The 25,449-nt window shown below is 42.2% G+C and overlaps 1 protein-coding gene across 4 annotated transcripts in view; it reads left to right on the top strand.

Moving 5' to 3' along the window:
- Window positions 1-1,673: 1,673 nt before the first annotated feature.
- LOC113153725 (histone deacetylase 7-like) overlaps window positions 1,674-25,449 on the top strand; it is a 35,291-nt gene continuing 11,515 nt past the window's right edge. The window contains exons 1-17 of one of the 4 annotated variants that reach the window (XM_026347471.1): window positions 1,674-1,899; window positions 16,600-16,775; window positions 17,255-17,342; window positions 17,849-17,954; window positions 18,147-18,226; window positions 19,184-19,297; window positions 19,538-19,635; window positions 20,123-20,221; window positions 20,666-20,816; window positions 21,366-21,616; window positions 21,816-22,061; window positions 22,409-22,604; window positions 22,695-22,828; window positions 22,952-23,072; window positions 23,152-23,201; window positions 24,203-24,310; window positions 24,507-24,562. In XM_026347471.1, the coding sequence (XP_026203256.1) occupies window positions 16,647-16,775; window positions 17,255-17,342; window positions 17,849-17,954; window positions 18,147-18,226; window positions 19,184-19,297; window positions 19,538-19,635; window positions 20,123-20,221; window positions 20,666-20,816; window positions 21,366-21,616; window positions 21,816-22,061; window positions 22,409-22,604; window positions 22,695-22,828; window positions 22,952-23,072; window positions 23,152-23,201; window positions 24,203-24,310; window positions 24,507-24,562 (2,027 nt within the window). In that variant the 5' untranslated portion in view covers window positions 1,674-1,899; window positions 16,600-16,646. Of the gene's footprint in view, window positions 1,900-8,032; window positions 8,313-16,599; window positions 16,776-17,254; window positions 17,343-17,848; window positions 17,955-18,146; window positions 18,227-19,183; window positions 19,298-19,537; window positions 19,636-20,122; window positions 20,222-20,665; window positions 20,817-21,365; window positions 21,617-21,815; window positions 22,062-22,408; window positions 22,605-22,694; window positions 22,829-22,951; window positions 23,073-23,151; window positions 23,202-24,202; window positions 24,311-24,506; window positions 24,563-25,449 lie in introns of those variants that run through there. The other 3 variants (XM_026347470.1, XM_026347472.1, XM_026347474.1) reach the window with 3 other exon arrangements.

Genomic DNA, 25,449 nt, shown 5'->3' on the forward strand with positions numbered 1-25,449 from the left:
TTTCGATGGAAATGATGGCTGTGTTTAAAAAAAAGAAACACCTTTTGCAGCAATTACAGTCTGACAGACCTTAGGCATTCGAGTCTATTTCTCTCTCTATTCTCTCTCTCTCTATTGGAAGCTGTAAACAAACAACTGCTGATGTTGAGATACTAAACTAACCTAAAGAACGACATGATCCCTTGTCTGCTCCATTAGTACAACATACAATTACAAAAGGGTTTTCTCATAGTCAATTAGCCTTATAAAATGATTCACTTGAATAATTTTATTTTAGAAATGAAAGAACTTTGCAAGTGATCCCAAACTTTTGAGAGGTAGTGAATGTTGAAAAAATCCCATGATGTGCTAAGTTGTATCACAACGTCTACATCCATTCGAGCTCTCTGGTTTCGTTATTTTATATGAATGAATCTCCTCCTCCAGCGGTGACAAATCTGTGAGAAAACCACATGCACTAACTCATGCAAGTCTTTTCCGCTCGTAGTTCCGAGGAAATGCACGTTTACCAGAAATACTGTACTTAAAAAAACAGATATATGAAACTGTTAATGTTAATGTTATGATTCTGTGAAATTGATTTGCTGAAATTCACGTACACCCCGGGAACGTTTAAAGACGTTTATCAACCTGTCGAAATAATATACAATAATCTGTTAAAAGTATGCAACACTGTTGTGTGTCTTCTCCTAAATCAGAGACATCCTGCTTGTTTTTCGCCCTTGTTAGTTTCACTTGGGCTGCAGTGTAATTGCCAGGCTGAAATATGTTCCCTTGTGTAAGTAATCACACTGAATGCTCCATTTGTGTGTTTACACAGAAGTGAGAGCTGGACTGGGTCACGGTTTCAAAAAAAAAAAAAAAAAAAAAGCTAAGTGCAACATACATACTGTCGTTACCTGCCTTTGATAAACACCATCTGCTACCTTTGAGTGACTGGGGGAAAAAAAGTGTTATTCATACAGTATATGCTCAATGTAAACAATATTTTAAGAAATTAAGTGTCAAACAATTATTTAGATAGAGTATAGAACGCGTCGACATCTAATTAACGTTAACACTACACTGTGTAGTTTATATATCTCTCCTAATAATAATAATAAACCCTAAATTAAATAATGAAATGTAAATAAAAACAATCTGCAAATAGTCAATGGTCCAATCTTCAATAGCCTATTCTAGCGTCAGTTTTGTCCCACAGATTAGTTTAAACAAGTAAATAATAATACACATGTATGCTCAGGTGTAAAATACACACAACACCCAACAAGCACACGTTGCAGATTTTTGTTCACTGCTCTCAGTTGAACAGGAAAAGTGCAACTTCACTGTAAAATGCTTTTAAATGCCTGGTGCAACTTTCTTATTTCGGCCTCGTGCACTCTGTGCATCCTAGGACAACACTTCCTGCTATTGTCTGTCAGACACAAGCAGCTAAATAATCTGTTGCTCTCTTTCTCACTCACATACACCCTTGCAGCAGACACACATCCCTCCTTCCCTCCCGCCCCAGAGCTTCTGGTGCAGGGAGGGGGGGGGGGGGGGCACTGATGGGGCAGAGCAACTGTGTCTTCTCAGAAAGAGAGATTGCGAGAGAGTGGGTAAGTGAAAAAAAGAAGAGAGAGAGAGAGAGAGAGATAGGAGAGATAGTTAAGCTCACATGAGAGGAAGTGAAAGACACAGTCAAGTCAGAGAGAGCCTGTTGTGTCAAGCAGCTGACTGTGGAGCTTTCTGCCAGTGCACAGCCGGGCTCCAGCGCTGCAGCACCACTCCCCTGTCAAAGCAGGATCTATCTTCTCCCCAAGCCTCACAGCCTGTTCGTCCGCTGCCTCCGTGATTGACTGGACTGCTGTGGGCGCACGGAGGGATCTCTCCCTTGTTGTCAACACCGGAAAACTGGTAGGAGATGTGACATATTTGGTCCAAACGTCTATCTGTCTGTGAAAAAGTGTGTAGCAGCTGCATGTCTACACTGCAGCCACTGTGCATTAGCAGGAAGGTATGTCTGCCTGTCTGTTGTAAATTCTCTGAAGAGAGGATACTAGCTGCAGATGCTGACACGGTTTTGCTCAGAACGAAGTGTCTTGTTCCAGTTGTTGCTTCGGTTCAGCTTCACTTTTACTAGATGGTCAGATGGTCGGTCAGCGTTGGTTGACTTCAGCTGTGAAGTTTGGGTTTGTGCTGGATTCAGAGAAGCAGCTACACTTGTCATGAGTGAATGTTTAGAGGGAAAGCTGAGGAATAGTAATTATACCTACTTTTAGTTTTCCTTCTTTCTTTATTTTATTTTTTTTAATATTTGTTTGGTTTGGGAAGTGTTGTTTCTCAGGACGGGGAGAGGAAGAAAATTGGAAACAGACCCACCCACCCCAGAGAGCCAGTCTGTCCACGAAAAGCATTAAGGGTGCAAAGAATGAAGAGACACACAACAACAGTCGCTCACTATAATGAAGGAGACGAGCAGAGACAGAGAGAGAGAGAGAAGAGGAAGATGATTTATCCAGAAAAGGAGGCTCGCTTGCCGCAGTGAGAGTTAATTAAGTGGCTGTCACAACAGCGCCTGTCTTCCGTACTCAAGCATTTCAGCAGGGACACTACAAGGAGCGAACACTGAAAATGTGTTGAGATGTCAGATTTTGCTCGTGTGTGCGTGCGCTTTGCCTAAAGACACGTTACTTTGGAAATCGTGGACCAGCCTCGTCCATCGCATCTTCACTTCCACAGGCATCAAACCACATTATTAGAAAGTAGGCGAAACAAAACCAAACAAAGTTAGTTAAGCGGTGTGTAGCAGATTTAGTCGTTCACCCTCCCTTGTGTTTTTTTTTTTTTGTTTTTTTGCATAGCAGGCTAAACAAATCTCGCTGCATGAGATGAACTGCTGCCCTCAGGCTCGGCTCGCTCTCTTGTTCAAAACACTAAACTTACGCTCTATTTTTACTCTCCCATGCTGCTCCATTTTTAGAGGCTTGTCTACGTGGTTTGTCGAGCTATAAATCAGGCTTTAACTGCTCTGTGTCCTCTCCAAAAATAATAGGGGTATAATGATGACAGTATGGTTTTATTTGGCCTACCCCCCCCCCCCCCCACCCACCCCCCGCAGTGATAGATTTTAAAGTAAAGAGTTTAATAAATACAAAGTTACAACTGTGATTTAGTAAATTCAAGGTATTCAACATTTCCGCTTGATTGCTCAACTGAACCTCTGGTTCGTACATTGTTGTTCAAAGATTTAAAAACAGAGCTGCAGCAAAAACATTAGTAAACTATATTGACAATATTCAGCAACTGGTCAAACAAAACAAGACATTTTCTCATGTCACTCTGGGGACTTGTGGGGAAAGGTGGATGATTAATTGAATAAGAGATAATAACTGAAGCCGTATTTTATTTAACTTTATCTAATTAGGGGAGAACAAAGAAGAATCCTGTGCAAAGTATGGAATCAGTCAAACTTAATAGAGCGCCTGATAGTTTGTATGTCTGTCATTGTGATAAATCATCAGACTCTGGATTTGTTTAGTTTGAAAAGGTCACGAGGCAGCAGGTTAAGAGGCCACAGTCAGCTGGAAGTGGCCCTCAGGGGACATAAGTCTCCCTCTTTCAGGGTCACTGACTCAGTGAGAAGGAGTCACAGCACGGGTGTCTAAATCAAGCCAAGTGGGTGTCAACTATGATGATGAAAAACTGCGTTCTGTGTTTTAGTCACAAATTTGCAGCACTTGTCCTGTGTCCAGTACTTAAAATACTGGTTCACAGTTTTTCAAGTCGGTCTTAAAACAACAGTCAGGATCCCACATGAGCACTGAAACAGGTTTTACTGGCTCTAATCAGGCCTCCTGTTAATACAGAGATTAAGAGATCCCTCCAAAATATGCTTCCTACGTAAGTGATGGAGGCCAAAGTCCACAGTCCTCCATCTGTGTAAAATGTATTAAAAAGATTATCTGAGGACAAAATAATGAGTCACACTAAACTGTAACTTTCCAAAGTAGCAGCTTTTTAGTGCAAAAGCTCCTTTTTGCTGATGATGGGTAAAAGAAATTTCACAGCAAAAAGACTGTGAAGACAATATACACATGATTTAATAAACACATTATATTAGCTTTAGATAAATGAACTCATTTTTTGTGACTGTGGATACTGAGCATGCCACTGAAAGGGCTTCAGGAAGTGATCTGTGCCTACAGTATTGACTACAGCATGAAAAACCTTTGTCAGTGTACAAATTAAGACCGACTTGAAAAATTGCAAACCAAAAGTTTCACACCTTAAATAATTGATCACTTGTCTTTAGAAAGAACAGTATGCCATTAGAAAACACATCACCTCCCATTAAGTCCCCTCTGGCCTGAAGAGGGTTCTCCATGGCAGCAGGATCGGGCGCGCTGAGGTCAAGTGAGCACTGTAACGAGATGAAGAAGGATCTTGAGATGAGTGTTTGAGATGGACATGAAACTAATGAGTGCCCCCCACCCCCACGCTACTGTGTGGCTGTTCAAGTTACATCTGCACAGGCTGCTTATGTATTTTCTGTCGATAACAAACAATAGATGCAGTCATTTATTTTAGTGTCACCCCCTTGAGGAAAAGTTTTTTACTGCAAGGTTATGATACAGGCTACAATAGCACTAGTATGAGTAATTGTAAAGGGAAATAACATCATAAATATGTTTTCATAGAGGAAGCAGTTTAACTTTCAGAAACTACTGTACAGCAGCTGTGAAAAGTATTTTTCTTTTCTATGCCCTCTATACTCTCTGTATATTTTCATTTGGGTCTTAATGTGTTTATAAGGCACAGTAATTGCCATGAGTGTGTTTCCATTTAGATTAATTATTATTAAGTAATGGACATCGATACTATAAAATTAATTTCCCTATTAAATAACAGTCATTATGAGAAGTATTTAATATGTTTACAGCAGATTTATGTTTCTTCAGTTTGTGAAATATTTAAAAGCAAAGTCGCAGAACATTTCAAAGGTGTACACTCTCGTCTGAACTCTTTTTCCACACGTGTGCACACAGGAGTGTGAAGGCGTCGTAAAGCTATGCTTTCCAGCATCTCTGTCAGTTTCCAGAGAAACTCGCCGAGCGCTGAGCGCTATCTCTCCCCTCTGTGGGTTGACTTTGCTTTGCTGTTGGGAATGGAAAGGCTTTAGAGGCTACCCACCGCTGCAAGCAGCCTCCAGTGGCTTCTCAGTTCAAAGTCACCACACAGCTGCTTGCTAGAGCTACGCGGGGCCTACCTGAAGACGTGCAGTGGACGTGCTCAAACTATGCTTTTCCACAACCTCTATTTTACACGGGAAGTGAAACTGCCTTGCCTCTGTGTGTGTTGTAGCAAGATGACAATTTACTACCACTTCTAATTCTAACACCAATGTCGTAAAGCCTTCTAGGACACCTTTGTCATCTTGCATTATATAGATGAAGCTGGTTTACCATGACCACAAAGACCAGAAACAAAACAGTAGCAGAAACAAACTTAAAGCAAGCAGAAAACAGGCTGCGTGTATGAATGTGTGACCCCTGAATAGTAAAAAACTAATTCTTGTTTGTGGACCCCCAGCCTCCACCCATCACCAGGAAAACCGACTGATAACTCCACACATTCCATGAGTTGCACCAATATACTTTTCTGTCGACGGCTCCTTCAAAGTCCTCGTCACAGTACAAGTACAGACAAGCTGTCGCTGGGCATTGTTTTGGTATATGACTGTGTGTGTACACAGCCGGAGACTTGCCAGTGTTGGCTTTTGCCTAATTAGTCACACCCCAGCCCTTTGCACTCTCTAATGACTTTCTCACTCCCGCTATCTTCTCTTGACTCCCTCGTTTTTTGTTTTTTTTCCGTTCTTTTTGGCAATCTGCCCTGCAACTGCTGCTCCCTCCATCACCGTATTGCTTGACTGCATTCCTCTCATTCCTACGGGCTTCCTGTAACTGGAAGAGAGCAGTGAGCCCTACCAGCCAAAAAAGTCCACCTTGGAGTCCTACGCTTGTACGCCATATGTGGCTTTTTTCGGTTCTTTGCTGTTCTGGCTTTTTTTTTTAACTCATATATGTTGTTTTTTTTTTATTTGTAGGGTCTAAGAATTGTCCCACTCACTATGATCCAGTCAGGCAAACACACACACAGGTAGGCTGACACACCCACATGCAGATCCAAACCCTCACATGCCACTCAGCAGCGGCGCTGACCTGCATCAGCAGGCAATATAGAAATAGCTTGAGGGGGAAAGTGAACTCTGTTGCCATCTGATGTCGATATGTTAGCAGAAGCACAAACCTTTCTGGTTTTGATATAATTTATGTAATTAGTTGAGAATCAGCTGTGTGCCCTATTAGCAAAACTCCTAATAAATGAGTTCATTTCAGGGAAAATATAACTTAAGTAGCAACAGCTGCCAGAGAGTCTCTACATCTGCAAAAAGAAAAAGATGTGCCTCAAACATGTGCTGCTCAAAATGGAAGCTGTGCTGCGAAATTCACTTCGCTCGTAGGTATCTTAAATCATTCAGTTCAGTCCCGTGACTCGGGGATGGCTTGCCAAGAGCACAAGGGAAAAGACCTACTGTTGTTGGAATTAGACTGAGAGCAGTTTTTTTTTTCTTGGCTCAGGTCATAATTTCCCCTTAGGTACATAATTTAAGTGAAAAACAAACCTACTTACTCATGGGATCAGGCCTGGCCTGGGTCACATGAAACACTGGCTCGGCTCACAGTCTTTTATTAGTTGGTGTGACCCAGATTGGTTCATTGACTTTTGCACTGGTAAAGAATGAATTTGATCAAGCAGGATAAAACCGTGAGAGATGGTTTGAGACCAGACAGCACAATTAAAAATGTCTCTGTCTTTATTTCAAGAACTCGATAAAGTTGAACTTACTGTCTAAAATACTGGGTGCAGTACAGCTGCATGAAACAGACAACATGTTCCAAAGTGGATTAAAAAAACACTGTATTTTGTGGCCTCTCCACCGAGCTTATTCTTAAATAGCATAGATACACTACATAATGTTTGTGTCTGTGTGGACACACTTTCTTTTGTGAATTGTATTTTTAAGTTGTAGTTGGTCCAGTTTTATTTATATTTCTTACTTTTAAACTACACTTACAACAAAACACACTGCATGAAATCCTAATTCTGCTTTTAATCAGTATCCTATAGTTTCTTTACTTGTTTACTACCTGTACTGACTCCTCGTGTGAAAATTACTTGTTGACGTGTTCGAGTGACATATCAACACACACTGGTCAGTCAAAACACATCCATGTGTTGTGTTTAACGTAGTGGTGGACAGGGGACAGCATGAGCACAACGTAATGCTGGACAGGGTCCACAGGTGTCAGAACATACAGTACATTGTGACCTCGTCCACCACAACATTAAAGTCACCGATCGTGTGTTATTGGTTATTGCTATTTGTCTTCAGGGAGGATCCTGGTCCACCAGTGTTAGTGCCAGATACACGTGTATTTATACTACAATCACTAAAACACATTCACTGAACTCAGGCGATCTTCACTGAATTAAACCAACCAGTTGGCTGCACCAGTGATCATTTAGGTGAGTTACTGTACAGGATGCAATCACTTACATACTTGCTGTTATTATTATCATTAATTCAAATGACTTTGTTGAGCTCTGTTTTCAAACTGACGTGGAAAGAGTATTTTAATAGTTTTATTTATGTGTAAAACACACACACACACACACACCTCTAAGACACTGTACACTGGCAAAGAGCATCCGGGTGGGCGTGGCGCACAGGACCCCTGGGTGGCAGAAGAGTTGCACACACCAAATGGTAAAAAAAAAAATCACAGACACACACACACACAAACACACTTCATCTCATCTAAAACAAACCTTCAGAAGACGAGGACCGACCAAAACTGTCCTTACGCCACACGGCGGACGCGCTGCGCATCCTTACCCAGCTGGGTGCAGCAGGTGGAGCCACCGCACCAGCAGCGCGCACACACGCAACAAACGAGAGCGGCGGCGCTTATCGACGTCTTCACCGCCGACAGACGCTCAGTGAGCAGCAGACACCGAGCGGAGAGCAGCTCTCTGTGGCGTCTCTCTTCCTGTGGCGTCGGTATTATCCGTGCGCTCTTTGGATCGGTGTGCGTCTCCAGCGGTGACAGACCAACGAGCCGTGCAGTCAAAGTTACGCTCACATGAAGACGGGAGACTGTTGGACGGAGGGGTTGTTTTTTTTTTTTTTTTTTTTTTGTCTGACTTGCGAGTGCGGCTTGAAAAGTGGAAATGTGTCGCTTTTGAACTTGACCTCTGAAAAGGTAGGCGCTGTTTGTTTGCTGACACGCACCGTGGAACAACTAGTCGATGCGACTCACACTTTGAGCCTCTTTCACACACGCACACCTACATTTGACTTGTCTTCCTTTGCAGGCACACAAGAGCTCCGGTCAGGTGAAATATTATAAGGCAAAAGTGTTTGAAAGTGCCATCTAAATGACCATTTTACGCTAGAAACACTGTCCTGGCCTGTGTTCAAACTAGGCAGGTGTAAAAGCGCACCTGACAGGTATTTTCAAGCAAGTTTCCATCACTTTAGTATCAGAAAACAAACAATAGTAGTGAGGTCAGCCTTGGATGCTGCAGCATAAATGAATAAACACCATTGCCTGTTCATCTAATGGACGTATCCTAAACTGACAGGCAACATCACCTATTTAAAGTGTTAAATAGGGCAAATAATTGAGTAATTATGGTTTTAAGAGCCTTATTGTGAGCTCACATTTCCTGCTGGATGTACTTCTACCCATAACGTCATTGAAAAGTTTGACTCATTCACTACCAGGCAACAAATGTTGGCTTGTTTGACGGGCGGGTAGCTCTGTGTGTGTGTGTGTGTGTGTGTGTGTGTGTGTGTGTGTGTGTGTGTGTGTGTGTGTGTGTGTGTGTATGGGCTGTGATGTGACAGAAGTCGTTAAAGTGCTGAGCTCCCACCCAGGTCCCCTCAGTGTCTAGAAAATGAAAACACACACACACACAGCAGCCGTCATGGAATAATGTTCTCCTGTGTCCAGGTTGGTTCCCTCCCTGCTCCGTATGAGGTCATAGCCTCGGTGATGTTGTGAGGATACAGTTACATTAGTTTCATGTGGGCCACCTCCTACACGCCTCGGCCCCCGTCTCTGTTGCGATTTAGATCTCTTCATCGCTCCTGAGCTCCTTCATCTCGTCATCTCTGTGTATGTGTGATGGACAGCAGTGATTGTCAAACGCCTGCCTGTACGCAGTATTTGCACAGAGGTAGACACACAATATGTGTGTGTGTTTGTGTCTTTCACAATCACCGACCCTCTAATCTACGTGATTAGTGTCATTTTACCAAACTGTTGATTACAAAGGCCCCTCTGCTTCTCAGGTTGTGACACTCTGTGGGTTTGTCACTTTCATACACACACAACAGGCCTTATATGGTTACAACGTTTAGCACCAATATAGCACATGCATAGTTGGTTAAATATTTCCCACTTACGCTGCAGATGTGGAAACTGTCTTTGGGGTTTTTCTACATTCTACATGCTAAAGTCACGTCTCTTCTCTTACGGCTGCCATCAGCTGTGAGTCACGCTCTGGCCTAACTAGTTGCACAGTTAGGTACAGTTGTGTAGAGCGGACTGCTGTATCAGATGTGTCTGCTAGCAGCCTCCATTGTTTTGGCTCGCTCTTGAGGTATGCAGCTAAGTTTCACTTTGCACGCTGGTGAGGGTAACCATCTAGGAGAGATTCACAGGTACAGAAAACACGTAAAATGATCATGATCATGATTATTATAAGTATTTTCTCAGAGATCCACTCAAAATGTCATTTGTCACATACTGGGTCCCAGTTCTCTTACTTGCATCCATTTTACCCCTCACTTGCATCTTTTCCTTGCGTCTTAGTCTCCACTGCTCAAGATGCACAGAAAGGAAAAGATGTGAGGAGAGAGGAGCCGAGGAAATTGTTTTTCTCGGACATCCTTTCCCCTCAACCATCATCTGATGTGAAGTCTGTTTCTGATGTCAGTCAGACTTTACAGTTGCTGTGGTATCCTCTGCTGCATTGGAGTTTGTTTTTAAATCCCACTGTCCAAATAATAATTAGAACGTACAGTTACCGCTGATCATCTGCTCATTATTAAAACCTGCTATATGTATTTTTACTGTCCTCAGATTGCCATTGTTTTAGTCAGATGCCAGGTGCATCATGAGCTCATGATTTTTAACACTTTATTGTGTGATTGTTACTAATACATTACTAGCTCAAATAATTGAAACAAAGGTACAATATTTAGTACGAAGTTGAAATATATTGTAGGTTATACTTAAACCTGTGTTCAGACACTGTCTCTGTGATTTTAAAGACATAGAGCCTGTTTCTGGTGTATAAAGAAAGCTGCCCATGGCTTTTTCTCACTGATCAGTGTGACCTAAGCAAAAGATGATCTTGTATATTCTTGCTTATTTCTCTCCAAACATTACACCCACTCCCCAGAGTGAAACAAGAGGCTCTGATACATCTTCGTTAGTAGTATTAAAATAACTACATGATGAAGAATCAAAGAATGATCTCTTAAGAACTTTGTTTCCCAAACCTGATCCTGAAGACCCAGTCTCCTGCTTGTTTTCCAGCTGTCCTGATCATTTCTCTTCCAGGCAATCGGCAGAAGGCAGAGATAGTTGGAAAACAAACAGGGCAGTGGGCCTTGCAGACCAGGTTTGGGAACCAGTGCTTTAGGGAAACGGAGAGAGAGAGACGTGCAAGTAGTAGGTGACTTCTAGAAGAGCTGCAACATAAAGTCTTTTTAATTATGCTCCTTATTATTTCTTAAATTATAATTCTCATTATAGTTTTCCATATCCCAGGGTGATCTATTCAAATTAAAGAATTAATTATTAAAATAGTAATGATAATAATATGATGAATTTAATAATTATGATTTACACAGCTTATTTACTGTCCTTTACTGTTCTGGGTCAGGACATGAAAAGTTCAGTGGATTGTTTTATTTTCAGTTTTTGTACTGCATGGATGACTAAGATAACCAGTAAGGGATCTTCCACAGAAGGTTGATTAATCACCAATTTCCAGTGTATCAGTTCGGTATTTTGATCTCATTTGAGGAAACACTGATTGAAGCTTGTTGGCTTTGCTTCTCCATTGATTTCTTTATTATTACTATTGAGCCACATGTACAACTTTCACCTTAGCCACATTGTGAGTGATCAGGTATCCATTTTGAGTATTCCTTTGGGTCACAGGCAATTTGTGAAAGTGAATATTTATTAACCTTTTCCCAGGACAGATAACCTTTAAAAGTCCCCAGTGTTTTCCCAGTTTGAGCCACAGCAGTGCACTGACAATAGGGACAGTGTTCTGGACCGGCCAGAGCCCCAGATCACATTTCCTCTTCCTGATTTAAGATCAACTCAGCTGACTACTGATACTCTGCTCCTCAAAAAAAAACAGCGACAGGACAATTGCTCTGGTTGTGAATCACGCGAGAGAGTTTGTTTGCCAGAGAGAGTGAGCGTATTAATGAAATCAGTTCAACAAGTCCAAATGAAGACGGTACCTTTATCAAACCAGCAGTAAAACCAGTCTAATAGCCTAATAGAGTGCATTTATAGGTTTTTTAGTTGCAGTACTGCAGACACTGCAGTGACCTAGAGTCGGAAGTGGGCATAAGAAGCTTTTTTTTTTAGTCACATGCTTTCGCCAGGTGTTTTGTGGATTTTTATGTGTTTAAAATAAATCTATACACATCTGTGTGTGGGCGGCAGCATATTCCCTCAGGTGAGATCTAATAACTTCAGGGAGAGGTGGATGTTTGTGGGTGGAGATGCGGTACATAGATCACTCACATGTACCAGTCCATGCTCGGATGATTAGCCACTGTTTCTTTTGAAGCACAAAAAGGAAGTCAGCTGGTGTTGTCGCCAGATCAAATGGTAGCTCCTATCTGTATTTTGCATAATTTGCCCACAGGGCTGTATTAACGTTGATCATTTGTGCGCGGTATGTCTGAATCAAGGTGTGTATTAGTGCTAAAGTACTGCGTTGCTCTGCCTATTGGGAACAATAAGCACCTGTCAGATCGTGGAGGCATCCGTCTCAACCTTCTTAGCAGTTTCTGTTTTTCCTGTCTTCAGGCAAGACCCATTCAGTCTCATGCCAACCATATGACAGTATCCTGGGCCAAATTTAGTTCTGTTTTCTCCCTACTAAAAAGACTCCTTTGGAGCCCACAGGATACATAAAAACACCAATTCAACAATTGCCGGTCTGTTTCGGCTGTGAGAAATCAAGCTGGAGAATCACAGGGCATGATAGCTTGTGAGACTTTCTCATGCACACAGCTCTACAGCAAGCTGGCGACCCCTCACCTTTTTCCCGTGCCGCCTCAGGGACAGAACATCAAGAGAAGTCTTGTAACTGTCTGACCTCTGACCTTCTGGCTAAAGAGAGTGCCAGGGACACTACAAAACAGTACTGATGAGTGACTGTGAGAGAAAGAAAGAAAAGACTACTTGGAATCTGGTGCTGCTACTGTGTTGACACTCAAAAATAGAAATACACGCAGCCACAACAATACACCACCGGGTGGTTTTAAAACTGTGGCTGATCAGCGTTCGTTTTACATTTAGTTCAGTAAGCGAGGATTTTCTTTTTAGGGTTAGTGGTAACTTTCACACACTTTTTAGCGTAAACTTAAACAGCTTTACTTTAGCTGATACTAATTCAATCGCATGTATCCATTTGCTGTAGGAGTGATTTTACTGTATTATGCTGTTGATGCTATTAATATGTCCAGAAGCCGCCATGCACAAACTCTGTGTCCTCAAACATGTGCACCTGCACTACACAGAGCAACACAAGTGTTTGCGGACAGGTGACACTAAAAATAGCCGGCTTGGTCTCATATACCGAAACTTGCACAAAGAGCCACAGTGTTCTTTCAAGTGAAACAGATGGGCACTATTAATACACTGGCACCAACACACGCCAGCACTGATGCACATGTACCCTCAACTGTCACACAGGCAGATCTCACTTATGCAAACACAAAGACCTGCTGTGTACACTCAAAAGAAACAACTGCACCCTATTAATATCTTGGCGTGTGGAGGATAAATACACAACAGCACACACACACACACACACACATATAGATCTACACATAAGGAGATTGATACTCCAGCTGCTCGGAAGCAGAGGGACAGAATGCCCCCAACAGCTGTGGATTCCTATAAACGTAAGGACAGAGGATGGATGAAGTATACGGTGGAGTAGAGAGATAGGTGGCAGGGGAATCTGCTGCATTTATTAATAGAGGCTAGCGTCTGCCTGATTATAAACATAATAAAATGACACGCAGCACAAGCTCGCGTGTTTGACATCTAACTAGAGCAAAATCATTTGTTTAATTTTGCGACTTTTTGATTCTGAACTCTTGCTCTTTCTGCTTTGTTGCTCATCTAACCAGGCATAAACCTCAAGGCTGCTGTCTGAGTTTATGTACACAGATAGTACCGAGGGCTTAACCTGAGTGCTGCAGACATAACTCCTTCCAATACCACTATGGAGCTCACTCCAGTCAAACAATAAACAAAGCACATTTTTATCCACAGTGTGGATATAAATACTGCCATAAGACCGTAACTCTCTCAAGCTGCAGCAATGAGCCAGTGAAGCCATGCAACCAAAATAGCAGCTTCTGCTTGCCTAAATGAACCAAGAGGATGTTATGGTGCAGGCTAACTTTAGAAACAGGAAGTCACTGTTTCTCTGTGTGTGTGCATGTGTGTGTGTGTGTGTGTGTGTGTGTGTGTGTGTGTGTGTGTGTGCGTGTGTGCATAACCTCATACATGTGATCAAGCGTGTGCATACAGTGTATGTGTGTGTGTGTGTGTGTGTGTGTGTGTGTGTGTGTGTGTGTCAGTGCCTCATTGTGTTACTGCAGAAGGCCGACAGAAAGAGGATGATGATTGTGAAACAAATATGCTATTACAGAAACCAGAAGTTCGTCTCCTGCCTATTTTTAGCACCACAACGTTCAAATGAGAGCAACAGAAGCACGCACACTGATCTTATCTAGGTACACTTCAGCGTATTTTTAAAATGTTGAAGATTTTATCCTATCACAACTCTTTCTTTTCAGCCTTAAAATATGTATCTATTATTTTTAGAGTAAAGTTGATGTACAGTGTAATGTACGGTAAATGCTCTCTTATAGTAAACTCTTGTTAATATGATCATCTGCTTTTGAAACGATTTAGGGTCCGTGTGGTAAAAACCTTAACTGTTTAGTTAGTGTAATAATGCACAATAAACGTGCAGGAGTGAATACAAGTCTCTGAGAGGACATTTAGTGTGATTCAAAGTCAGTAGAAATTAGACACTTCATTTATGGGTGCTTCAGTTTTGGTCTTCACTGTACTCTCGGAGTCAAAGCGCATAAACCACAGGTGTTTCTTTTCTGTTTAGATGAGAAGTAAGACTTACTTCCTGATCATTTCCTCTCTGTCAGGGGTGCTGGGTTGTTTGGTAATCATGTTTTCGTACATGTATGTGAGAGTGTTTGCAGATTATTTTAGGCCTCACCGCCGCCGCCACCACTGTCCCACTCCTCCAGGGATTGTCTGATTTCCGCAGAAAACACACATAGGCTTCTGGTAACACTGTTCTGCTCTAACTGGTACTTCCTGTTGCACCTTTCAGTTTTAGTAAAACAGTAAAAGTTTTAAAATATGAGACAATCTTAAAGACCAAGTCATCTTCAGTACTGACATACAGTCAGAGAGGCATGAAGTCAGCTGTTTAAACAAAGATTTATCTGACGTAGCCGGACTTCCTTGCGCTACCTTGCAAGGCAAGATTCCAATGACATGAGAGAACTGCACAGATCAAGAAGCGTGTAATTTGCTTTTACAAGAGGCTTGTCATCCTGTTTTCCTGCACCTGTATTATGAACTGTACAAATAATCATGCCTCCAAAACGTCTGTATCTCTCTGCCATTCTCTGTCTCGCATAGGAGACATGAAAGCACAAAGCTGTTCCCATGAACTAATAGCGCTGTTATGATGAACTCAGTACTGAGCTGGCAAGAACGGCAACAGAACTGAAACCACTTGGCTTAAAATGCAGTATTATCTTGTTCTGTAAATGAATCTAATCTTATTAACTCCCTGCCTGCTTTTCCATGTTCTGCTGTGTGTAAGTCTTGCTTGACCTGCGGTAATAAGAGCATGGGAGTCTTTTCTTCTTCATAGGAATCCTGTCGACCTGTAACGCCTTCACAGACATGATTGCCTGGGTCTTGGCCGTCTGTCTCAGACTCGAGGGTGGCTCAGTGGCACTCGGGTGCAGCCTGCGTGCGGGGATTTGCTTAAGGATGTTTTGTTGCATTGCTGAAAGTTAGATCTCATAAGGTTGTGTCTGATGTTGGCTTCATTGAAGCCAATGCACCGTCTTTGCTGGAGGTGCTGTTGTAGACATTGAAGACATTACTCACACTATTACACTTACAGGAATTATGTGAGTAATGTTGAGTAATAATTTGAGCTGCAATCATCCAGGCTGATGAGTTCAGTAAATTTCCACATACTTCTCTCCCTCCCACTGACCCTTCGACCCCAAAGGGAGTGAGGTGTCTCCTTACATGCTGTATCTGTCTTTTGTTTTGTACTGAAACACATCATGTTTATTGGTTTTAGGTGTCAGCCACATTGACACACGAAAACGGTATCAAATGATCTGTCAGTTTCTATGGTTTTTGCTTGTCGATAGGATGCTTCACTTCCAGTTATCGTCTGCCTTCCTGTCTGCTGTATTGTTGTATGTCTAGCATCAGGCCCCATATTGCGCCATTTCTGCCATATTTTTAAATCACTGTGGTGAAAGGTAATGTCGCTCTAACATATTTACGGTGCCTTTGAATTTCTTAAATGGATCAAAATCCTTTCTCTCTCCTCTGCACCTACAAAAAACGTCTGACAGATTGATGTACCTGACCCAAACGCCTTGGCCACAAAAGTCCAACTCTCCTAACCACTTCTTCATTCTTTCTTTCCTTTGTGCCCCCGAACCCTAAACATGTGCAAATACCCTTCTCGTTTGCTTTCCTCAATGCAGTGTTGGACAATGGCCAGTTCACTTGAGGCAGGAAGACTTGAATGAAATGAAATATGACTGGTGAATGTGCAGAGTTCGAGTTCAAGTACACATCTGGATATACACTTAGGCCAAATAAACCGAGTGCACTCTTGATAACGTTTATTTAAAGCACAAACAATAAATGTCTCTCCAATTGTTCTGTGAACTTTTTGCATCAATATCTGTTCAAAACATACTTCCTTGCCTGTCTCTTTGTGTTATGAACAGGACCTCTAAGGTTTACACTATTTTGGATACTTTTGAACAAGCTAAAGTGATGATGATGATGTTTCTGTTATCAGCATGCAGGAAATTGAAAATTGTTGCATGCGAGATTGAAAGTAGATTGATCTAGGTTGTAGCACATCTTTTAACAATGTAATGTATTATTCTTTTTTCTTTTCTCTGTCCTGTAGTGGATGTGATCATCAGCAATAGGGTTTCATCATCCATACATAGGCCCATGGACCTAAGTGTGACCCAAAGGTTGTTGCACCCAGGCCCAGATTCGGCCATGCTGGCTCCCCACCCTCATCTCTTCCTGAGATCCTTCACCCCTCAGCATTGCCCTCAATTTTCCCAAAGCTTGCAGGTGAGGAAAAAAACCTTTTTCATATACACATATTCCTGTGTCACCAGCATTCAGTGCAAATTCAGGTGCTTCATACGACTGAGTATGATCCGAGTATAAAGTCTTAGCCTCTGTCGTGTCTCGCCACATCTGGCAGCATTAGCCCATCACTACGTCAACGTTTTATGTAGGTGAGACACATGGACCTCCTGCAACAGCGACCACAAGAGCAAACCAGCTGCTTTTACCACACGCCTTTATTCTAGGGTGACTGTTCAGCAGAACTGAATAAGAAGCAGGTCAAATTACTGTAAACAGACTGATTCTGAGTGCAATATGCAAGCTTCGATCAGCTGATAGATGTCAAGGTATACGGCATGCTTCTGTGGCTATATCCAGATATTTATTTGTCACAGGCTGTGGCAGTGGCAGCTTTTGTCCCTTTCTGTGTAAATTTAACATGCAAACGGGTCATAATTATATTTTCTTTTCCTTTTAAGTACAACATTGAACAAAGGCAAAAAGATATGGAGGAGGAGAAAAGAGAAGAGATACAGCAGCTGATTCGAAAGAGTAAAAACGAGCAGAGTGAGTATCACATAGTGTATGCTCCATGCACTATATGCATGTGTTTTCACTGGCTCTTCTCAGGCCATAGGGCTGTTGACACACTCTGTGTTTGAGTCATAGCACATTGTATGTTTCAGTAAAAAAGAAAAGGGGATTTCCAGCAGTACTATGGTGTATTCTCAGATTCCAAGGAAATTTTTACTTACATCAAACCCAACTCAAGCCAACACATTTGTTTCAGGAAACACTTTTTGTGTGTGTGTGTGTGTGTGTGTGTGTGTGTGTGTGTGTGTGTGTGTGTGTGTGTGTGTGTGTGTGTGTGTGTGTGTGTGTGTGTGTGTGTAGTGGAAATGAAAGGAGCACAGAGGAAAGTGACAAATTTCCTGGATCCTACTTCTGTGTACTCTTCACTTTAGAAGTAGGATCTGATAATGCAATAATGTACAATACCTTATGATTACAATACTTGATCTACGTGATCTGAATCATTTCCTATTTACTGGAGTGGTTTTATTGATTGGCAGGTGCTGTAGCCAGTCCCCTGGTAAAACAGAAGCTTCGGGAACATCTAATGATGAAGAGCCATGACAGGGTCACTCCCAACCACAACAGTCCTACACCAGCATATAGGTGAGAGAGAAAAATGTGCAGAACACATCTACAACATCAAAGTATAAACTGTATAGACTGTATGAGGACACACACAGTGCATAGAGGATCATGAATGCTTATTGTGGTACTGCAAAGCTCCACTGGTATATTCAATAATAATGGGGTGGGTCCACTCCATTTATTCGATCTGATCTTTCTTTGGTTTCCTAGGCTCCCAGGTCCTGATGTATCCCCAAATCCTCAGGCCTCACCCTGTGACCAGCGTAAGGACCTCGCCCTGCGCAGAACAGGTGAGATGCCTCTAGCTGTTTGTGTCTGCGATGAGGGTTCCCACCGTGAAGTTAAAAGCGCGAAGGTCAATGGTGATTCTTCCATTGCATATCTATTCGCTTGTCGTTTTCTACTGTGTGTGTAATTTGAGTAAGACTCAAAGTCACCTATGTGCATAGTTCAGTGGGATATTTTGTTCAGTGTGATGCTCCCCAGTGTCACGGCAAACTGTGATTATGTTACATATTATGGGCTCGAGAATGGGAAAGTGAGGGAGACAATGAACATACACTGGAGTGTCCTATCAACTCAGACAAAGGACACTCATTAAGCACCGGGCCTGCAGGGCCGGAGAAATCGGAACAGCCATAAAAAACAAACAGCAACAGTGAGACGCAAGCACCAGAGTAGTTACATAACTCCATCTAAGGTATGTGTACAATGCACTGTGCTAGATCTCTCTCATCACCTGAATGAGAACAGGAGTGGTTTCGTCTTCCTGTTCATCTCTTCGAGCACACTAACTATTCAGAAAGCCTTTTTTTATTTGTGTTGCCCTAGAACCCAGTGTCAGCACACACACACACACCTTGTTTTTTTTTTTTTTTTGGCTCAGCGACAACACAAAGCTGTCTTTTATCTTCTCTGAGCCAGCCACTCATTGACTGTTTTGTTTAGAACTATTGGACCCTGACCAATGTAAACATGGAACATTTTCATGCTATTTACCAGGGATGAGGCATTTGCTCAGTTCAGCTGTGCTGCGTAGTGCTTCGACTTGGTTTTTATTCTGGGCATCTAGTGCAAAACTATGTATGTGAGTGAGTGCATTCTTGCTGATGTGCTGTATAAAGCAGCAGCCCATTTATTATCAAGTTCTGTGAGTTTGAGAGCTATGTGTTTCCTGTGTATGCTAATTACGTGTGTGTGTGTGTGTGTGTGTGTGTGTGTGTGTGTGTGTGTGTGTGTGCGTGCAGTCTCAGAGCCCACTCTGAAGTGGAAGATAAAGAAGCTCATCAGTGCAAGGCCAAACCCACTGCAGCGTAAGATCAGTGCCCCTCCTGCCGTCAAACACAGGACAGAAACTCTGGGTACAGTACCAGCCTTTAACTACATCACTCACGTGATACTTCTGATTCCCTTGCATGTTTGGAACTCTTTCAGATTTAAGTTGATTTGTTTGTTACTTTACAGCACGAGACACCTAAGAGATGTGTTTTAGCAACACACATATTGTACTGTACTTTTGCTGTGTGCGTCCTTTGGTGCTATATGAACACATTTGTTGTGAAAGTGATGGTTTATGAGTTTCTATCCATTCTGTCATCCAGACTCCTCCCCAAGCAGCAGTAGCACCCCAGCATCAGGGTGCAGTTCACCCAACGACAGCCTGCATTCAGACAATGGGACCCTCCCACTGGCTCAAGAGGTGAGTTCCTAGAAAGTTTCCAGAAAACCAAACCAAATTAAAATGATATGATCCTGCTTAAACTACCTGAGAATGATTAGAGGTTTCTGATGATTTTTTGCCATTTAAAGCTTCAATTTGCAACTTTTGGAAAATCAAGGTAGTGGTAGTTGCAAAATTAAAAAAGGAGAGATAGTTGGCCTTCTCTGATTGAACACAAAAGTGAGTTTCACACAGAAACTATTAAAAATAAATATTTCTGAATTGCTGCCAGGCTGCTGAATGTGTCTGGGTCACAGTAGCGCTACTGTTTCTTGCTGTTTACAGCAGCGTTGTTGGCTTGTGGAGTCTTGTATAATAACTATTTTACCTAAATCATACTTATACAGTACTAATCATACTGTAGTACTGATGTGAAAGTTGATCTGCTCGGCTCAGCCCATGTAATAATCTGTTGCTAATTATTTGTAGAGATAATCTGTATAGTGAACATTTCTGACTCATTCAGGCACAGAGATTACTGTTGAAGGATGGTAATTTATCCCACTTTGCCTTGCCTCCCAAACCCTCTGCCATGCCCAACATTACTGCTGGACTTCCTGCGCAGGTGAGTAATGTGACCTTTAGACATGGTTGAACTTTTATTTACCAACAAAACACTACAAATAACTACATACATCAATTTAATGATAAATGAAGTCCTTTTACAAACCACACAGACCACATAGCATGAACACATGGCTTCATAACATGAATGTATGTGTCACAAATGCCTGAGATAGTGTCTGAACACTTGAACACATATAGAAACAAGTGGCGTATTCGGGCTTTCACTTCCTTCTTGATCTCTCTGGTACTTTTCATATCTTGTGATTCAGTTTACTCACACTGCCGGTGTTGCTCACTGCCTTGCAGCCTATTAAATTTCAATTTTTTTGAGACATTAACCCTCCATTTGCTTATTTGTGTAAGCTGCAGCTTAACAAAGGCTTCCTTAATTTCCTTCCAGCCTTTCTTACTATCACATTTCCATTCTCCTTTCTGTCCCTAGGCTGACCTACAAGTAGCCAGGCCGATAGTATCTGCTTTGAATCAATTCTACCTGCCTCTGGAAGGAAACAGCCCAGCTCTGGCTCAGCGCCTGCAGCCTGTGCTCATACTGGAACCACATACTGGGCTGGTGCATTCCCAGTTTGTCTCTCGTGAGTTACATAACTGTAAATCGAACATACGCAGAATTTAGATATGCAAGTGACAGCACTAAGCAGTACTATATGTATAATATCAATTATACTGCAATTGTAGTTTATTAATTGTGTTTATAAATGTTGGTTAATATTTGATAACTATTGGAAATATAAAGGACTAGACTCAGTTACACCTGCACATGTAGCTATGTACTTTTTGGATTAACAACTTACCAACTGCTCACAATACTATTTTAATTTACTGTAGCAGACGAATACAGACTGACTGAGATATTTAAAGGAAACTGAGCCATTGTTAACATAATTTGTAACACCTGTACCTCTCTGAATGGAAAGTAGGAACATTATCAAAGGCTTGTGCTTGTGCAGTTCCTTTTGTTCAATATTATAAACAGCCCACGCGTGCCCTCTACAGGGCATTTTACAACAGTGCAATTTCACTAACATTACACAACTACACAATGTTTTTCTCTGTTTTCCATTTTCATTGTGCTTCTTTGCTGTTTCCATTTAATCACTTCCCATCTCTCCTCCTTTCTGCAGTTCATGGTTTAAGCTCCGTTCCTCAGCAGCAGCAGCAGCCGCCTCACCTGTCCTCCCCCTCCAGAAGAGAAGGCGTCGTCACCTTGCCCTCGCACAGACCCGTGGAGAGAACGCGCTCTGAGCCACCGCCCTACAGCCACTCACCCCTTACTTTGTTTGCCAGCCATCACTCACACACCCAGCACCAGCTGCTGCAGCAGTACAACAAGGGCAGGATAGAAAGGTTCAAGCAGAATTCCCACCTGAGCAAGGTGAGAGGTGGCACAAGTATGTCACACACAACTAGAACTAAAACTAGAACAATGTGAGCTGTATGTCTTATGTGATCTGCAAAGTCTTTGTGCCATCTGAGAAATATAAAATGATTTCATGTGTTATATAAATACATGTCAAAGGCAGTAGTAGCATCTTTAAGACGTGTAAACACTGCAAAACCTCTACTTATATCAGCCAACAAGCAAGTTCATTGAGAAGCCTCGTCTGACACAGATCCCCTCAGAAGACATGGACCTGGAGGAGATCGGATCAGGAACGGGCTCGGAGCCAGGGTCCGTGTGCAGCTCAGAACCGGGTTCAATTTGTGAGGACAGCTACCGCAGGAGACAGAGCACTGCCAGCACAGACTCGGTTTACGGCACAGAGTCCACGACCTCCTCACGTGAGAGCTTGATTGAGCCCTCGCACTCCATTAGTCAGGTACTAATATAAACCGCCAAACAATATTCAAATGTTTAATGAAGTGAATTATTGATCTTATAACTAATTATAACAAAAACTAAAAGAAATCCTTCACCCCAAGTGCTTATGTACATTGTTTGAGCAATGTTTTGGACATCAGAGGGCGCTGTAGCTTTATTTATACAAGCTGAATAGAGTGACCGTTATTGTGGCAACATGGCAATACAGTGTTTTAGATAAGCAGTGTTGAATTGTCCAAGTAAAACAACTTATTATGTATATGTAACCTTTCTACAGTTACTGTTACTGACAGATGCTTCTTCTTTTACTCTTCTTCTCTTTACTCACTTCCCTGGGAACAACAGAGGCACATGATTCTTAGACCAGGTCTCCAGCTGGACCCCCTGGCCATGCCTGCCCTAATTTGGCCTCACCAGCCTCTCGTCCGGACCCGGTCCTCCCCAGCCTCCACCTCACTGCCCCCACCACATCCACCGACCACCATACCATCTCTGTCATTGTCCAGCCCTGCTGCAGACACGCAGCTTCGCTTCACTACAGGTGAGTGACACGTGTTGATCAGTAAAACATGATTGTCCACACCTTTTGATGTATTTTACTTAGAAGTAATATACAACTGTGTGTTTCCAGGTCTGGTTTATGATGGTCAGATGCAGAAACACCAGTGTACATGTGGGGACAACAGCCGCCACCCTGAGCATGCTGGGAGGATCCAAAGCATCTGGTCCAGGCTGCATGAAAGAGGTCTCAGGAACCACTGTGAGGTATGGTTCACAGACACTTACAAGGAAATATGCATGTACATCACAACACTTATCTCCTCTAATGTATGTTAAAATATTTGCGTGTGTGTGTGTGTGTGTGTGTGTGTGTGTGTGTGTGTGTAGCGTATCCGCAGTAGAAAGGCCACTCTAGAAGAACTACAGTCAGTCCATTCAGAAAAACATGTGCTTCTATTTGGCACAAACCCACTCAACCGGCTCAAGCTGGACAACCGCAAGTTGGCAGGTAAGAACAATACTTTTAAAAAGCAATAACTGTAAAATATTGTAATAATAATATTAATGACATAAATTATCTCCTGTAGGAATTCTGTCTCAGCGGATGTTTGTGATGTTACCATGTGGTGGAGTTGGGGTGAGTGCCACACACACACACACACGGATGAACGCACACAGACACAAATCACAGGCCACATCGTGTAGAAATCTTTCCATTTGTCTAATTGCACTACTGAACAGCAAACATTACAAGGCTGATTATACCTCATTACACAATTAAGCTAATAATGCTACAAATTACTAATGCTATTGTTTTTGGCTAAGATAACTTTGAAACCCAGTCGGAAATCAAAGGCTGTACAAAGATGAGATATGAGAGAAAGAGAGAGAAGAAGGACAGAAAGAGGGTGTAAACAGGCACTGCAGCGTCGAGGGGTGTGTGTGCCAGTGAAACTGGATCTTATTTAGAGGGCAAACAAGGAATGTGGATGCAGAAGAATTGCAAGAGGCAATTTTTTACTCTTATGTGGCACAACATGGATAATAAGGTCCATGAGACTGTCGTCAAGGACTGAGAGGAGAGGAGAGGGGAGGAGGAAGAAAAAGCAATAGTGGGCTGGACATCGGTTGATAAGACGACTGATCTGCCTGGATTTCCGGCCCTTGGCTGGTCTGGAGAAGAAGGGTGATTGGAACAAGATGGCAAAGTCTGCGATAAAAGAAATTCCTCTGATTTCATTGTTCCAACCCAACACACCAGCAGAAATATGAGTTTTGAAGCATGAAGTAACGCAGAAACACAAGACTGTTTATTCTGAGAATAGAGGTTAGAGGAAGTGGATGTGAAAACACAGTCTCAGTATCCACTGATGTTACTGGTACATCCTTCTCAGTATTTTTGAATGCGCCACACTTTAGGAATAAATATCCACGTAATTTTTATATATTTCAAAATAAAGGTTTCGCAGTCGACCGTCACAGGCAGAACTGTCCTCACTGGCCAGCAGCTCAACTCAGTTTAGTGTGGTGGTGAATTTTAAATGTGCAGCAACTTTCCAACCATTTGCACCCTAGTATTGTTTAATCTGGTATTTTCTCCCAACAGCTGTAACTGACTTTATAATTTTCTCATCACAGGTCGATATTGATACAACCTGGAATGAACTTCACACATCGGCAGCTGCCCGGATCGCTGCAGGATGTGTTACAGACCTGGCACTCAAAGTGGCACAAAGAGAGTTGAAGGTGTGTCTTTATCGCCAGATATGTAACAGGTTGTGGAGTAAACGTCATAACATGCAGCACTGTATACTTCTTTAACTTCCTTTCATATATCAGGCATTGATTATATAGTTAAAAGTATCTAGAGCAGCATAAAGATGTCAACGCTTTTAAAGTGGTTTTTGTTGTAACAGTAGGTGTTTTTGCTCTTCTCTTGAAGAATGGCTTTGCAGTAGTAAGGCCCCCTGGACACCATGCAACCCACTCCTCACCACTGTAAGTACAGCAGCATACACACACACACACACACACACACATACTAGGAGCCAGGAGGTCTCTGCAAAGAGTTTCTAATAAGTTCATACAGATTAGCTACACTTCTGTCATCTCTGTCTTAATGTGTGTGAGTGTGTGTGTGTGAGTGTGTGTGTGTGTGTGATGTCCACTACCTGTCTGACGCCCTGGAGCAGACCCTCCACGAACTACCTCAAAAGAACTGTGAATGTGTGTGTATTCGAATTGACATGCATTTTTGTGTGCATGGATTTGTGTCAGCGTTTGATAGGAGGCATTAGCCAAGTAACCACATTCAGCTGGGACTGCGTGTGTGTGTGCTCAGCAGTGCTTGTCACTGGTTATTTATGAGACAATAATGACTTTTCTTGATGAGCACTATTTGGACAGCATATAAGATATACAGTCCACACACACACATAAAAAGCGCTCACAGTTTGCGACCTATGCTGACACTGCCACTTTCAACATTCCTCCATTGTTTTTCATACATCAACACTTTTTTGCATACCTTTACTGTAGATTGAGCGCTGAGGGAATGGCTGCGCCAAGTTGTGAGTTCATTTCTCTGAACTCATCTCACACGTCCTGCTAGCGATTCACACTATGGTATCATTTGGAACGTGGAGTGAACTTTACGATAAGATTGGTTTTCTGTTTGTCACAGATTTTGTGGGTTTCTGCATTTCTCAGGAGTGCAGGATTTCTGACTCAGCATAATGTTGTAATGTCAAAAGCAATCATTGTTTGTCAGCAGTGGAAGATGAAATACAGAACAACTTGAAATGAAACATCCTCATTTCTCAAATACTTGCAGTAGATGTTTGCGTGGCAGGACTTTACCTCTGTGACTTGCACAGTGGAGTCAG

This window comes from Anabas testudineus, chromosome 5 (genome assembly GCF_900324465.2).
Source record: "Anabas testudineus chromosome 5, fAnaTes1.2, whole genome shotgun sequence".
NCBI lineage: Eukaryota > Metazoa > Chordata > Actinopteri > Anabantiformes > Anabantidae > Anabas > Anabas testudineus.